General features: G+C 35.0%; 3 protein-coding genes across 4 annotated transcripts; all 3 read left to right on the plus strand.

The window, feature by feature from the left end:
- Nucleotides 1-2,977: 2,977 nt before the first annotated feature.
- LOC102662553 (anti-H(O) lectin 1) lies at nucleotides 2,978-4,136 on the plus strand. Its single transcript, XM_006586284.3, has one exon. It carries the CDS (start codon nucleotides 3,124-3,126, stop codon nucleotides 3,976-3,978), a length of 855 nt encoding a protein of 284 aa, XP_006586347.1. The 5' UTR covers nucleotides 2,978-3,123; the 3' UTR covers nucleotides 3,979-4,136.
- Nucleotides 4,137-5,853: 1,717 nt separating this feature from the next.
- LOC100781258 (L-type lectin-domain containing receptor kinase IX.1) lies at nucleotides 5,854-9,044 on the plus strand. Of its 2 annotated transcripts, XM_041017989.1 has the most exons (3): nucleotides 5,854-6,166; nucleotides 6,257-8,057; nucleotides 8,798-9,044. In XM_041017989.1, exons 1-3 carry the CDS (start codon nucleotides 5,932-5,934, stop codon nucleotides 8,802-8,804), a joined length of 2,043 nt encoding a protein of 680 aa, XP_040873923.1. In that variant the 5' UTR covers nucleotides 5,854-5,931; the 3' UTR covers nucleotides 8,805-9,044. The 2 variants fall into 2 exon arrangements, with proteins under 2 accessions (XP_040873923.1, XP_003532590.2); XM_003532542.5 differs by having other exon boundaries at nucleotides 5,855-8,057.
- A 4,680-nt stretch (nucleotides 9,045-13,724) lies between these two features.
- On the plus strand, nucleotides 13,725-16,347 carry LOC100782344 (L-type lectin-domain containing receptor kinase IX.1). The gene has a single exon (XM_003532544.5). The coding sequence runs from the start codon at nucleotides 13,882-13,884 to the stop codon at nucleotides 16,009-16,011; it is 2,130 nt and encodes a 709-aa protein (XP_003532592.1). The 5' UTR covers nucleotides 13,725-13,881; the 3' UTR covers nucleotides 16,012-16,347.
- The last annotated feature ends 1,143 nt before the right edge of the window (nucleotides 16,348-17,490 follow it).

The following is a 17,490-nucleotide window of genomic DNA, read 5'->3' on the forward strand; positions in this document are numbered from 1 at the left end:
ATGTGGATCTTGTGAAAGTCCCGTGTTGAGATTCATGTTTTCTTTTCGTAAAATGAAGCTGTGGGCTCAAAATGGAGCTGATTACTTTTTTTTGGTGATAGATGTTTGCAATTCTGGTTTCCTGTGGGCTCAAATTTGTTGATGTTATGATAGTTTTTTTATTTTTTTTCTGGGGAAAAGCTGAAAGAAGCTACACGGGGCTATCCTTCTTCGGAAGGATAGCAAGAGAGGGGGGAGGGGAGGTCAGAATACAAAGGGGAGACCCCTGGTGCAGCCCTAATGCCGCCAAAGAATGGACCACTGAATTGGCTTCTCTACCAATAAATTGGATGGACACATTCCAATTCCTATGGAAAAACTCCAAGAGGCTAAGAAGAAGACCCCCATTGGGATGATGAGGAGGGCAAGGATCGTCCTGCAAAATGTTCAAAAGAGGAAGGCTATCAGACTCAGATGATATTCCTTAAGCCCAAATCCCACGGCAGCTAGAGGCCATGACGTAAACCCATAATCTCAGACTTAACAACATCCCCAATGCCATCATACGCATAGAAACTTGCCAGCCAATTACCAGAACTATCTCTGATGACACCCCCTGAAGAGGAAGAAAACTCCCATCCACATTGATCTTGGAGATGTGAGGAAGGGGGGGGACTCCAGGAGGGAACCCTAAGAGGGCCATGAGAATCGTTTTCCCGAGGGGCTGTTGACTGGGAGAGGTCATCTCTAAACCAGAAGATGTTGGAAATTACATAGTGAATATGTCATGAAAGATTCTGTTGTTACTCCAAAGCCAAATCCACCAAAGGACTGCCGTAAAGAGAAAGTCCTGGTCCTCAATAAACTGCGTATACAACCACTTCGTGGTATTAAAACCCAGGAAATTAGATTTTGAGATGATTATGATAGATATTTAATCCGCTAATACATTCAAAACCTTAGGGATGTAATTCCTAGCAGTTTTAACAGCCGAAAATGATTCAATACATATGCCTTAAAATCGCCAGAAAATATAACCACCAAAGATATTATAAAATAATTAAAGATGTGGCTCTTTAATTAGGAGTAGATCCACATCAGGTGTTTAAGGAAAATTACGTTGTCTGGCTATAGCAATTACAGTCTAGTGTATTTGGCTGTCTAGGAACAAACTGATTTTTGAAGATTATCAATTTTCTGTCATAGAGGTTATTAGCAAGATTAAGTTTCTTATGTATAGACAAGCGCACCTGTTGCATTTGTTTTAGCATCTTGATATATGTCTTCTTGTATCAGGGAGACTTTTGATTTTCTTTTAACTGCGGCGTATGCCCCGTTTATTATTGTATCATTTTGAGTTTAATATAATTTATATTTTTTCCCAAAAATAATTAAAGATGTGGGTCACGCCATTATTCAATTGAAACACTTAATGGTAGGAACTAAAATTCAAAGAGCAAATTACACTCACACCTTCATTTAATACTTATTACATGTGGATCCTATTTAAAATTATATTTCTTTTGCCTTCCATAACCTAGAATAGTTAGTGACGGTGTTGTTTTTTTTTTCTTTCTAAAATACCATAGTAATCCTTACTAATTTAGTCATATATACTGGGTAATTTGAAATCTCAAATCTTCTATGCTAGGGTTTGCGAAACCCATAACCATTAGTGAACTCAGTGTTTGTTGTTCTGATATGTGAAGGGAGGTCCAGAAGAGATGACCTTTGAAAATGGATTGCACGCGCAATGATTATTGGTGGTTGTGATTGTCACTGTTTAGAAGTTGTGTGGTGATTGTCGATGTTACTGATAATTGTCGCTCAGAAGTGAGTTGCACGCGATCTACAATGGTAGTCAGTGTTGGTGATAGTTGTCTTCCTTGTTTGAGGTGTTGGTGGTGGTTGTTGTCCAAACATTAGTTGCAGAAAAGTTTGTTCAAATATTGATTTTGTGCTCACTTATTTAAACCGTATGATTTTCAATTTTTTAATTGGGTCTTTCAATTTTAATATTGTGAAAATGATTTTAATTGGAGGCCATTGTTGATGTAGGAATGAGTGTGAGGAAGAAAAGGGTAAAATCATCCTTAAATTACATCAAAGTAGCATGCGCAGCGTGCATGACAAATTTTCATTAATGGAATTCAAGAAGGGGTGTCATTGTACTTATGAAAGTTAAGAAGATATACTGATGAAGGAAAAAAGAGTGTATATAAACTAAAAACACAAATTTCAAATAGCTAAGGACTCAAAACATATTTTGTCTTAATTAAAATGAACTAACTAAACTATTTTTATTGATGGTGATAAATTAATTATTTGTTTTGTATATAAAAGATGAGGGAGTTTAAATTAAACATGTCCTTGTCGTGTAACTCAAAAAGTTAAAAAAATAAATAAACATAAAACTGCTTTACAGAATACCGGCCTATTATTCAATAAGCAAGGAAATTTATATTCATGGAGAGCTGACGTGATGTTGCAATAAAGGAAAATTCCACGCATTGACTTGCACTGCTTTAAGTCTTTATTGGTTGCTACGTTTAATGCCAAAAGTAGCCATCATTGTATAGTTGTTGCAAATTGCAATGGTATAAAATAAAGGATTAAAGAAGAAAGAGATGCAGAAGCATCTCTCACGGGCCAAACTTGCCCCTGTTTTATTTTACAACCAATGTACCAAACAATAAAAACTACAAAACAGGTGACGAAACTTGGACTTTTTTAATATAATAATCCATACTTGCATATACTTCATAAATTTGCACAGTATGTTGCATAAATTATTTGACAAAATTTTAGTTTCACTATAACTGTTTTCACATTTTCAGTATGTTTTGAATATAAAGTCCATCTTCCGGTGTATCACGAACCATAATCGTTCTCATTCCTTAAACGTGTGGCAGGAGTTATTGAATAACTTAAACCTGTTTGTTACAACGAGGGTGAGTGCAGCTTAACACCTAAAATATAATATGTAGCCCACATTTTTTTAATTTCTTTCTAGAATTATATATACGACAATTTTTGCTTACACATGACACGATTACAAAAATTAAAACTATGACGATTCAAAATGAACAGGAACAAACAAGAAGTAAAAATTCTACTAGCTTCAACAGAATCTAGCTCTCAACAATGGTCTCAGCAGCACCAAAAGCAATGGTTGTCCCGTTATCCAATCTTAATTTCCCCTATCATCACTTCTTAGTGATGTTGTTATCCATTTTCTTCCTCTTGATTATCCCATATGCTTCCGCTTTGTCCTTTAACTTCACTAGTTTTGATCCTAATGACAAGAGCATAATATATGAAGGATCAGCAAACCCTGTAGCACCAACTATCCAACTCACAAGAAACCAAATGGACAAAAACATGATTGGAAGCATAGGTAGAGCCACATATTGCCAACCTATGCACCTGTGGGACAAAGCCACAGGGAATCTGACAGATTTCACTATCCATTTCTCCTTCGTCATAGATTCACGTAACCGAAGTAAATATGGAGATGGGATGGCATTCTTCCTTGCCCCTGCTGGTTTAAAGATTCCTAATGCCACTAAAGGAGGTTCTTTGGGTCTGACACTTGATAACCAACGATTAAACTCCACTGACAATCCATTTGTTGCTGTGGAGTTTGATATCTATAAGAATCCCTATGATCCACCCGGTGAACATGTTGGAATCGACATCAACTCTTTGAGATCTGTTGCTAATGTAACATGGTTGGCTGATATCAAGGAAGTAAAACTCAACGAGGCTTGGATCAGTTACAACTCTAGTTCGTTAAATTTGAGTGTTGTGCTCAATGTTTTTAACAATGATACTGATCATACCATTCAGCAGCAATATCTATCTGCCAAAGTTGATCGGAGACTTTATTTACCAGAATTGGTTACTTTTGGCTTCTCAGCTGCCACGGGAAATGCAACTGCTATACATAGTGTCAATTCATGGATTTTAGCTCAGCTTTGGCAGCACAAGAAAACATAACAAAGGGAGCAGACACAGTTGCAAGGTCTCCAGCAACCTCCAATATAGCTCCCAGTCAGAAGAAAATGAATAAGAACGGCTTGGCAGTGGGATTGAGTATTGGTGGATTTGTTTTGATTGGTGGGTTGGGTTTGATTTGAATTGGCTTGTGGAAGAAGTGGAAGAAAGGAAGTGTAGAATTTTTTTACAAAAAATTGAGATTTTTATAATTAAATAAATAAGGAGAAATGCATGATGTTATTAATTAAAATAATGGTTTGTAAGAAAATTAAAAAGGAAAGACATTTGATTTATTCATTGGATAGAAAATAAAATATTATAAAATAATAAACAAAAAAAATGAGTATTTTAGATTAGTTTTGAGAAAGTCAAAATTCCCTTTTTTAAGCGAACTATCAAATTTGTCTCAGAAAAACAATAATCTTGAACTCATTTACTATTGGATTATCGTGAAATTAAAATTTAAGCACCAGATCTGCAACTTTATTTTAAGCATTATCACTATTAGAAATTATAAAAAGATGTCGGAACTGAGAGAAATACCCTTTGCATCGTAGTTTTTTCTTTTTTCGCAGAAATCTAAAACTGTCTCAGTAAAACTAAGATTTCAAACTCTTCAACCGTTGGATTGTCGTGAAATTTTGATATGTGATTCAAGGTTCAATTTCAAACACCTCCACCATTGGGATTTGCGAAATAATATTCACAAAGAGAGAAAAAAGAATAGCACGAAGATAGTATAAATAGAGGCTTCAATCTCTTCTCCTTCTCTCACATTTTGGGAACTCTATGAGAGTAATAAGAAGAAAAACTTGAGAAATCTCAAAAAAGTACTAGAGATACTACTAGTGCTGCCAGAACACTTGAAATTGATGATGCTTCTCCTTCTGTGTCAGTTCTGTACTCACGATGAAATTGATTCTATCTGAATGCTTCTTTTCTTCTTTCTTATGAGTATATTTACTTCTCTCTCTGTACACAGTATTAATCACATTTCTTTAAAGTCAGATTTTGTCGTCCATGTATTTGAAAATGAAAAAGTAGTTCAATTTTCTGGCTAGTTGTTCACTTAAGGTCCTATGAACAATTGTTTGAAACAATTGTGACAGAGATTCATGGGTGGTGAAACTGTTACCATATTTTGAAAGCCTTGATAACGGAGTATTCTATGTCTGCATATTACAGTTAATTTTCTTGAAAGATTCGATTTTTAGGATAAACTTCTTGCATTCATTTGATTTTGTGAAATCTTTAAAAGAAGAAAACAAAGACAATGTAATCAACAAACTAGAACCTCCTCAGTCCACACATTATGTTAACCTCAGCTGGTCACAACAACAATAATCTTGTTCCTTATGATTCCCCGTCATCCTTTAACTATAAATCATTCCTATATGAAGATGACACCTTTAATTTTGAAGATGTTTTATCAAGAAAACAGTGTCTTCAACATTTATGTTCCTTATGTTTATGAGAGATATAGTGTTGCAGTATCAAATTCATCTTTGCGATTAGTGGCCGGGATTGAAATGACATCAATTCTAGTCAATCATATTAACAGAGTATCGTTGATCTTGATTCTATCTTGGAATTCAAGTCTCTGAATTCTTTGGTAATTTTACAGAAAAACATTTTAGAAAAAAAATTGATACAAAGTGAAAAAGTGTCCGATGTTATTTAATAAAACAGTTTGACTAGTGTGAGTGCATCTTCGCATTTATTATCCCTTAAATATCATTAATATATTTTTTGATTTCTTTTTTAATACATCATATAACCTAATTCACAACCATATACAACAACGGTTACTTTCAGACGACACGATAGAATAAAATAATTACAACTAGAACGGTTGGAAATGGAAAGAAACAAAAAAGAAGTAAACATTGGTGACCCAGGAGCACGAAAAGTCATTTAAATTCTGCAAGCTTCAGCAGAATCTAGCTCCAAACAATGGTCTCGGCAGCACCAAATGCAATGTATTCCCAGTTGTCCAACCTTAGTTTCTCCCATCACTTCTTAGTGATGTTGTTATCCATTTTCTTCATCTTCATTATCCCTTGTGCTTTCCCTCTATCCTTTAACATCACTAGTTTCGATCCAAATGGCAAGAGCATAATATATGAGGGATCAGCCAACCCTGTAACACCAGTTATCGAACTCACAGGAAACGTACGGGACATCACAGGTAGAGCCACATATTTCCAACCTATGCACCTGTGGGACAAAGCCACAGGGAATCTCACAGATTTCACTACCCATTTCTCCTTTGTCATAGATTCACGGAACCAAAGTGCATATGAAGATGGGATGGCATTCTTCCTTGCCCCTGCTGGTTTAAAGTTTCCTTATGTCTCCAGAGGAGGTGCTTTGGGTCTGACACTTGAGGACCAACGATTAAACTCCACTGACCCATTTGTTGCTGTGGAGTTTGATATCTATGAGAATCCCGATGATCCACCCGGTGAACATGTTGGAATCGACATCAACTCTTTGAGATCTGTTGCTAATGTAACATGGTTGGCTGATATCAAGCAAGGGAAACTCAATGAGGTTTGGATCAGTTACAATTCTAGTTCATTTAATTTAAGTGTTGTGTTCACGGGTTTTAACAATGACACCATTCTGCGGCAACATCTATCTGCTATAACTGATCTGAGACTTCATTTACCAGAATTTGTTACTGTTGGCTTCTCAGCTGCCACGGGAATTGATACTGCTATACATAGTGTCAATTCATGGGATTTTAGTTCAACTTTGGCAGCACAAGAAAACATAACAAAGGGAGCAGACACGGTTGCCAGGTATCCAGCAACCTCCAATATAGCTCCCAGTCAGAAGAAAAAGAATAAGACCGGCTTGGCAGTGGGATTGAGTATTGGTGGATTTGTTTTGATTGGTGGGTTGGGTTTGATTTCAATTGGCTTGTGGAAGAAGTGGAAGAAAGGAAGTGTAGAGGAAGATCTTGTTTTTGAAGAGTATATGGGAGAAGATTTTGGAAGGGGGGCAGGACCCAGGAAGTATTCATATGCTGAATTAACAGAGGCAGCTAATGGTTTCAAAGATGAGCACAAGCTAGGACAGGGAGGATTTGGAGGTGTTTATAAGGGTTATCTTAAAGACATAAAGTCTCATGTAGCTATTAAGAGGGTGTCAGAAGGCTCTGATCAAGGGATAAAGGAGTTTGCTTCAGAAGTAAACATTATTAGCCGGTTAAGGCATCGAAATCTAGTGCACTTGATCGGTTGGTGTCATGCAGGGAAAAAGCTCTTACTTGTGTATGAGTACATGCCAAATGGAAGCTTAGATATTCATCTTTTCAAGAAGCAAAGTTTGTTGAAATGGACGGTGAGATATAACATAGCTCGAGGATTGGCCTCCGCATTGCTATACTTGCACGAGGAATGGGAACAATGTGTTGTGCACAGAGACATAAAGTCAAGCAACATTATGCTGGATTCAGAGTTTAATGCCAAACTTGGGGATTTTGGCTTAGCAAGGTTTGTGGACCATGCAAAAAGTGCACAAACTACAGCTTTAGCTGGGACTATGGGCTACATGGCTCCTGAATGTGCTACCTCGGGCAGGGCTAGTAAGGAGTCAGATGTCTACAGTTTCGGAGTTGTTGCTTTAGAGATAGCTTGTGGAAGAAAACCCATAAACCATAGGGCTCAAGAAAATGAAATAAATATTGTGGAATGGGTGTGGGGACTCTATGGAGAAGGGAGAATTCTTGAAGCAGCAGATCAAAGACTAGAAGGGGAATTTGAGGAGGAGCAAATAAAATGCTTGATGATTGTTGGTCTTTGGTGTGCTCACCCTGACCATAACAATAGGCCTTCAATGAGGCAAGCGATTCAAGTGCTTAACTTTGAAGCTCCCTTGCCTAATCTTCCATCAAGTTTGCCTGTTCCTACATATCTTGAAGGCCCCTTGCACTCATTCATAGCACCATTCAGCATAACTTCTTCGGAGGAAGGTCAAAGCCAGATCACAGGCTCCAGTTCCAACACAAACTCCACCGGGTTCACCACAAAATCTGATGATGCTTCTCCTTCTGTGTCGCTTCTGTACTCACGGTGAAATTGATTCTATCTGAATGCTTCTTTTCTTCTTTTTTATGAGTATATTTACTTCTCTCTCTGTACACAGTATCAGTCACATTTCTTTAAAGTCAGATATTGTCGTCCATGTATTTGAAAATGGAAAAGTAGTTCAATTTTCTGGCTAGTTGTTCACTTAAGGTCCTATGAACAATTGTTTGAAACAATTGTGACAGAGATTCATGGGTGGTGGAACTGTTACCATATTTTGAAAGCCTTGATAACGGAGTATTCTATGTCTGCATATTACAGTTAATTTTCTTGAAAGATTCGATTTTTAGGATAAACTTCTTGCATTTATTTGATTTTGTCAAATCTTTAAAAGAAGAAAACAAAGACAATGTAATCAACAAACTAGAACCTCCTCAGTCCACACATTATGTTAACCTCAGCTGGTCACAACAACAATAATCTTGTTCCTTATGTTTCCCCGTCATCCTTTAACTATAAATCATTCCTATATGAAGATGACACCTTTAATTTTGATGTTTTATCAAGAAAACAGTGTCTTCAACATTTATGTTCCTTATGTTTATGAGAGATACAGTGTTGCAGTATCAAATTCATCTTTGCGATTAGTGGCCGGGATTGAAATGACATCAATTCTAGTCAATCATATTAACAGAGTATCGTTGATCTTGATTCTATCTTGGAATTCAAGTCTCTGAATTCTTTGGCCTTTCTCCTAATCATCTATTGATTAATTGATTTTACAGCATTTAGCTAGAAGACCTTTGGGAAACACCGTTCTCTTCTGAACCCTGAAACTATGCAGAAGAAAGGGTGAAGACATGGATCACATCATGTGACATGTGACATGTGACGTCAGTGACTGCACCTCCTTCCATGTAATGCTAACATTCATCCTATTTTAATTAACTTTTGACTTGGTAATAATAAATATAAACATATAATGGACATCATAACGAATGTCTATCCATGAGTTAGGAACTTCTTTCGTTCGTTTTTAGTTTTGCTCCCTTTTCTTTGGTGTTTTGTGTTAATAATTCATACTAATAAAATAAATCCATGCAAACAAGATATAACTACAACAAAACCTTATCTCATTCCGTAAGATCAACGACATGAATCATACAACGATATTCAGTGTGATTAAAAATATAAGTTTCAGGAAAACTAAAATAACAAGAGTATCAAAAAATAAATTAGGAACTAAAATAATAAAGGAAATGAGATAAGGATGACAGCAACTGAGATTGAAGCTTAAAAATTTAACTTTAACAAATTTTAAGCTATAAGTCAGTGAGGAGAGGAAAGCACCTTTACTACTAGCAGTAAATAAAAAGAACTACTTCCCGTACCAAACTTTTAAAAAAGAAAAAAGAAAACTGCATTCATTGTTAATTTTATGTAGATACATAATAAGTAAATTAGTAGACATCGGTTTTTTTTTTTTTCTGTTTGTCTTTATTATTTATCTTATTCTTCAATTTATTGTCTTATTATTACCTAATTAGTTGGTTTAATTAACAATGTTTGTAAATTTTTCGTTTCTTATTTATTTTATTTTCCCCTATGCTTCAACCCTGCATTCATAATTACTAAGTGTTTCTATTTTATCCCTTTTCATTCTTATTCAATTTATTTGCAAACATCTGGTCCATTTAATTAATTACGGAGTACTATGTTAATTATTCATTTATTGTGTAGTTCTTCGTTAGTATTCCTTAGTACGCATACATTTCATGTTGGATTTCCGACTTACTTGGTGGTGTTTCAATAATGCGTGAATAAATTTTGGTGAATGTTATGTTGGATCTCCAACTTATTTGACTTCACAAAATTTACTACAAAATCAAAATCTTTTCTAAAAAAATGTAAAAATACTCAAATAAATGGTCATTCAATCCTCCTTTTTCTAAACAAAAATTATGCATTACTCAATATCGCTTCAAGGTCTAATACCCTATGTGATTCTCTATGCTATTTTCTTAAAACTCATCGTTGTTTCAAGGTGCAATGCCTTAATGAATTTTTTTCACACAATTAAAACAAATCTTGCCAAAAGGATAAAATCAACCCAACACACAAGTCCTTTTTTACCCAAAGAACTACGTAAGTTTGATTTTCTCATTGCATGGAGGGATACGTATGAGCGAGGATAAACCCTTGTCAATTTTAAAAAATTAAAAAAACTAAAAACATGAAATCCTCTCTTTTTTCTAAAAATAAAAACTTGTTTTCTTTTTCTAAATAAAAAATATAATTCATGTTCTCAAGGGAAGATAAATAATTAAAAATTTACTTTATTTTTAGCATGCTTGATTAAAGGATATCTTCTTCATGACTGTGTGAGGTATTAACATATTTCTTATGCGTAAACAACAACTTCCGAACTCTTTTTTCTAAAATCGTAGATTACTCTTTATCTTTTATGGTTTTTCCATAGTTGGTGGCAACTTCCCAATTTTCTTTTTTAATTATTTACTATTTAATATACTTTTCCTATAAAATACTTGTCAGTTTTTCACATAAATTTAATTATCTTTTTTCAATATATATATATATATATATCAATAAAAATTATAATTTCATTTTTAATATAAGTAGTAGTTCATTCTTAAACGTTGTTGTTACTATTGGCAAAATGTATAATAAATTACATTTATGGTAGTAAGTTAACTCTTAGTTAATATTAAATTTGCTCAAATTTAATCTACAACTATACAAGTCTTATGTTTTACTTAATGGTTATAAAAAAGTTTTAAGTAAACTTATTATATATTTAATCAATGGCTACAAAAACTTCGACTGAAGTTTAATATTTCTTTTTATTTATAGAAATTGAAAAAGATATTAAAAAGTTTACAACACTCATCCACTCGCTCAATCAATTGAACTAGAATCATTAATAATAAAGTTTACTATTATATATATAGAGGATAGATAGACAGATTAACCTTTTTATATAAAAAAAATGTTTTACTTGAAATATTCTATATGCATCTAATCTTAAAAAGAAAAGGCAAAAGTCTTCTAGACTTAAAAAACACAAGTTATAACCACGGTATACTTTTACTAATAGGAAAATTGGGCTTATTGTGTAACTCCAAAAAAGATAAAGATAAATAAATAAAATTGAACTGCATTTACAGAAAGCCGATAAAATTTATATTCATAGAGCTGGCATTAAGTTTATTTTATTTTTTCAGTACATGCAACATTAACAAAGTTAAAATCTACGTGAAAAGAAACAATAACAAAATATGAAAGTTGCTGAAGCTTGGACAAAGTTGAACGTGCGTGGCCTGAAAGCTTTCATCAAGTTGCAACTAAGGAAAGTTCCTATTGACTTTCAGGGTCTTTATTGTCATTGTTATTGAAATAACGGACGAGAAAAAGAAAGAGATGCCAAGCCAAATAGCCAATTAATCAAGCCATCTTTGACTGGTCAAACATTTTAAATTTTGAATACTAGAAGAAGCAAGTGAGAAGACTTGGATTTTTTAAATATAATAATCCATATACTTGCATTTTTTTTTTAGAAACATACATATACTTGCATATACTTATTCATAAATCTACACATTATGTACGTAAATTATTTGTTGGCATCGATCCCTTCTTTAATTGATGAAATATCATAAATAAGTGAATAAGTGGTCATTAATTAATAATATAAAGAGATGTTCTAACTTTTGAAGACCACGATGCCATTATGTCATTAAATCATGGTATAAGGTGGTGAACACACTCAAATGGTGGTAATATTCATTTTCTCGTGATGAGCCACATTTATGAATTAAGTCATGTACCTTGACTATATAAAAGTAACTAGATTAAAATATGAGAAGAGAGGTTGAATGTGTTTAATTTCCCAACTTTTTTTTACCATTAAGAGACAAAAGTTTTATTGTAAGACCACCAACTTAAGACAACATTTTCTTGTGTTTACTATAAAAGTAACTAGATTAAACTATGGTCAAATAGGCCTATTCGACCATTATTGTAAGACTCATGGGTAAGACATGAAAAGGCACCCTTCAAGACACTTCCCATGCATGGTGGTAAGTAAGATTCACTAGAACCATTGCTGGGAAAGTTAGAAGAACACTTTCTCATGCAAAACTTCCCAAGTCATTTTAGTGAAAGGCATTGATAAATTGCAACTAATTTGATCAACCTATCACCTTCGAGAACTTTAAATGGAAAAATACTAGGCTAAGTATGGTGTAACATCCTGCTGTCACTATAAGACACTAAATAATTTAGTTTTAAATTTGAAGTCTTTAATTAATATCAATGTAAAAGTTTGTTTTAATTGATGTAAAAGGTCCACTGGTGCAGTAACCATAATCATTCCAATTCCTCGTCTCTACACTTTCCTAAAAAAAAATATGTTTTTCTTTTTTATATAATTATTAAAGTATGGATTTTATCTCTATAAAATTTATTATCTATTTTTCATCATTAAAAAATTGAAATGTTACTTTTTAGTTTTTAGTCTGGAACTAAATTCGGTTGATTTTTTTATATCAGTTACTCCCTAATTAGCCAATATTCTTGACTATTCTAACATTTCCCGGGATTAATAAAACCCCACAAATAAAAAAAAAATTGTCACAAATTTTCAAGCCCCCTTCGCTAACCCTCTTCAAAAATTCAAATAGCATAGCCAGAACAATACTCAGAGAGAACAATATCCCTCACCCGATCTCATTCTCATTGTTGTCGCACAAGATCGAACCGTGTGAGATCCAAATCTTTGAACACATCTGTGACCACCGCGTCAAGCTATAATCGCACCACCGTGAACCCATCGTTGTTCTCGGGGCGACCACCACACCATCCTCGCCCATCACCGTAAAGCCCCTTAGCTGATTCGGGTCCGTCGTAATTGTGCACGCGCGGCCCTCTTGGACTGTGCGGTTGTGAGAGGCCAAACGCTAGTTTTCATCTGTCGCAGACTCGGAGGCCATATCCTTTACAAAACCCCACCAAAACTCTAAAGCAAAAGCTATGAATTTTAACGTTCACTACTTCCTAATGAAGCACAAAGTTAAGCCATGAGAAAAAAATAAAACCCACACTAAATAACAAAACATATTCGAGTATCTATGGATTCACACACAAAATACCACTGATGTTGCTGATTGTGATTCTGATAGAATTTCCAGAAGCAATCCTAACCCATTAAGCCTCTTCAAATACACACCCACCAACTGTTTGTATCAAAACCACACTGCATCAAACCACCAAGACACACGCACCTTGTTAAAATGCAGACCCATCTAATAAAAAAAATTGATCGTGGAGAAGACGAAAAAAGGGTAGAAATTAGAAAAATAATAATTTGTAATTGGATGATGAGAAAGTGACACATAAGTATAAGTATGAAAATCAACCCCGAAGAACCTAATTCTGAGAAAAAAAATATATTTTAATTTTGTAAGTATAAAAAAATAGATAAAAAATTTATAAGAATGAAATTGATACTTTGATAATTTTACAGAAAAACATTTTAGAAAAAAAATTGATACAAAGTGAAAAAGTGTCCAATGTTATTTAATAAAACAGTTTGACTAGTGTGAGTGCATCTTCGCATTTATTATCCCTTAAATATCATTAATATATTTTTTTATTTCTTTTAAAATACATCATATAATCTAATTCACAACTATATACAACAACGGTTACTTTCAGACGACACGATAGAATAAAATAATTACAATTAGAACTGTTGGAAAGGGAAAGAAACAAAAAAGAAGTAAACATTGGTGAGCAGAAGCACGAAAAGCCATTTAATTCTACAAGCTTCAGCAGAATCTAGCTCCAAACAATGGTCTCGGCAGCACCAAATGCAATGTATGCCCAGTTGTCCAACCTTAGTTTCTCCCATCACTTCTTAGTGATGTTGTTATCCATTTTCTTCATCTTCATTATCCCTTGTGCTTTCCCTCTATCCTTTAACATCACTAGTTTCGATCCAAATGGCAAGAGCATAATATATGAGGGATCAGCCAACCCTGTAACACCAGTTATCGAACTCACAGGAAACGTACGGGACAGCACAGGTAGAGCCACATATTTCCAACCTATGCACCTGTGGGACAAAGCCACAGGGAATCTCACAGATTTCACTACCCATTTCTCCTTTGTCATAGATTCACGGAACCGAAGTGGATATGGAGATGGGATGGCATTCTTCCTTGCCCCTGCTGGTTTAAAGTTTCCTTATGTCTCCAGAGGAGGTGCTTTGGGTCTGACACTTGAGAACCAACGATTAAACTCCACTGACCCATTTGTTGCTGTGGAGTTTGATATCTATAAGAATTTCTATGATCCACCCGGTGAACATGTTGGAATCGACATCAACTCTTTGAGATCTGTTGCCAATGTCACATGGTTGGCTGATATCAAGCAAGGGAAACTCAATGAGGTTTGGATCAGTTACAATTCTAGTTCATTTAATTTAAGTGTTGTGTTCACGGGTTTTAACAATGACACCATTCTGCGGCAACATCTATCTGCCATAATTGATCTGAGACTTCATTTACCAGAATTTGTTACTGTTGGCTTCTCAGCTGCCACGGGAAGTTCAACTGCTATACATAGTGTCAATTCATGGGATTTTAGCTCAACTTTGGCAGCACAAGAAAACATAACAAAGGGAGCAGACACAGTTGCCAGGTCTCCAGCAACCTCCAATATAGCTCCCAGTCAGAAGAAAAAGAATAAGACCGGCTTGGCAGTGGGATTGAGTATTGGTGGATTTGTTTTGATTGGTGGGTTGGGTTTGATTTCTATATGCTTGTGGAAGAAGTGGAAGAAAGGAAGTGTAGAGGAAGTTCATGTTTTTGAAGAGTATATGGGAAAAGATTTTGGAAGGGGGGGAGGACCCAGGAAGTATTCATATGCTGAATTAACACAAGCAGCTAATGGTTTCAAAGATGAGCACAAGCTAGGACAGGGAGGATTTGGAGGTGTTTATAAGGGTTATCTTAAAGACATAAAGTCTCATGTAGCTATTAAGAGGGTGTCAGAAAGCTCTGATCAAGGGATAAAGGAGTTTGCTTCAGAAGTAAACATTATTAGCCGGTTAAGGCATCGAAATCTAGTGCACTTGATCGGTTGGTGTCATGCAGGGAAAAAGCTCTTACTTGTGTATGAGTACATGCCAAATGGAAGCTTAGATATTCATCTTTTCAAGAAGCAAAGTTTGTTGAAATGGACGGTGAGATATAACATAGCTCGAGGATTGGCCTCCGCATTGCTATACTTGCACGAGGAATGGGAACAATGTGTTGTGCACAGAGACATAAAGTCAAGCAACATTATGCTGGATTCAGAGTTTAATGCCAAACTTGGGGATTTTGGCTTAGCAAGGTTTGTGGACCATGCAAAAAGTGCACAAACTACAGCTTTAGCTGGGACTATGGGCTACATGGCTCCTGAATGTGCTACCTCGGGCAGGGCTAGTAAGGAGTCAGATGTCTACAGTTTCGGAGTTGTTGCTTTAGAGATAGCTTGTGGAAGAAAACCCATAAACCATAGGGCTCAAGAAAATGAAATAAATATTGTGGAATGGGTGTGGGGACTCTATGGAGAAGGGAGAATTCTTGAAGCAGCAGATCAAAGACTAGAAGGGGAATTTGAGGAGGAGCAAATAAAATGCTTGATGATTGTTGGTCTTTGGTGTGCTCACCCTGACCATAACAATAGGCCTTCAATGAGGCAAGCGATTCAAGTGCTTAACTTTGAAGCTCCCTTGCCTAATCTTCCATCAAGTTTGCCTGTTCCTACATATCTTGAAGGCCCCTTGCACTCATTCATAGCACCATTCAGCATAACTTCTTCGGAGGAAGGTCAAAGCCAGATCACAGGCTCCAGTTCCAACACAAACTCCACCGGGTTCACCACAAAATCTGATGATGCTTCTCCTTCTGTGTCGCTTCTGTACTCACGGTGAAATTGATTCTATCTGAATGCTTCTTTTCTTCTTTTTTATGAGTATATTTAATTCTCTCTCTGTACACAGTATCAGTCACATTTCTTTAAAGTCAGATATTGTCGTCCATGTATTTGAAAATGGAAAAGTAGTTCAATTTTCTGGCTAGTTGTTCACTTAAGGTCCCATGAACAATTGCTTGAAATAATTGTGACAGAGATTCATGGGTGGTGGAACTGTTACAGTTAACTTGGAGATTTGATTTCCTAGATAACTTCCTTGTATTCATTTGTCAATCAAGAAACTAGAGCCTCCATAGACTATGTTAATCTCAGCCACTCGGCCACAACTTCAATAGTCTTGTTCCCTATGATTCCTCCATCATCCATTAACCATAAACCGTTCCTATATATGAAGATGACACAGAGAATTTTAAAGATCTTGTATCAAGAAAACAACGTGTTCAATATTCTTGTTCCTTATGTTAATGAGGCATACAGTGTTTCAGTGTCAAATTCATCTGTGCGTTCTAGAGTCTGGAAAGGTCACTGATTCCAAACTAGTTTCTCTTTCATTATCAATTCACAAAGCAAGAGCAGTGATTGAAATGGCATCAAATTCTTTCCGGCATGCTTCAGCTTGTCACTTTCTGTGCCATGAGAAAGAAGTGATATTGATCTGTATAGGATGCCTTGCTTTAAAATATAAAAAAAAAGTTGTAACACGACAAGTGTTAAGAAAAATGTCAGAGTCATGCAGCGCCCGCCTCTAGTTTTTCTAGATATGTCTTGCCACCATGCAGTGAATTTGGCTTTGGCTTCTATTCACAGGAACCTAACACCTATGAGTGTTTACGTGTGACACGATAAGGCAGTTTTTTTGGCCCTTTTGTTTTCGGATTGAGTTGAGGTTTTCAATCACTCAACTCAATTTAACCTGTTTCATTTTTGCCTGTTAAAGAAAAATTGAGGAAAAAAATAAGATGAGTAAACCTTCCGGCCTGTTTTTATTTAAAAATTTGAATTTAATATTTCTTTTGATATTTTATATATATAGATATTATTAATTTTTATTTAATTTATTTTTTTGTCTAAATAAACTATTATTTCATAATAAGCATTTATTATTTAATATTTATAAAAAATAAAATAAACTTAAATCAATTAAAAATTATTTTTTAATTTTTTGACTTTTTGACGGCGAACTTAAGCATAAATGGAATGATTTGAATTTTTAATCCACTTTTATTATGTTGGGTTGGGCAACCCCTGTATAATGTTATGCAGTAGGTCAGATTAATTACTTCACTTCATCTCGAAGTAGCATTGGGCACTGCAATATCCTTATGGCCAAGCTTTGGGCAATCACCTTTGCTTGGGAAGGAGGAATTTGCTTTGTCTGGATTGAGAGTGATTTAAAAGCTTATGAATTTGTTTATAATATTTTAGGATTTATTTTTTCTTTTAAAATTAAAATGTTAGGTCTACAAATAGTTGGTAT

Source organism: Glycine max, chromosome 8 (assembly GCF_000004515.6).
Source record: "Glycine max cultivar Williams 82 chromosome 8, Glycine_max_v4.0, whole genome shotgun sequence".
Lineage (NCBI taxonomy): Eukaryota > Viridiplantae > Streptophyta > Magnoliopsida > Fabales > Fabaceae > Glycine > Glycine max.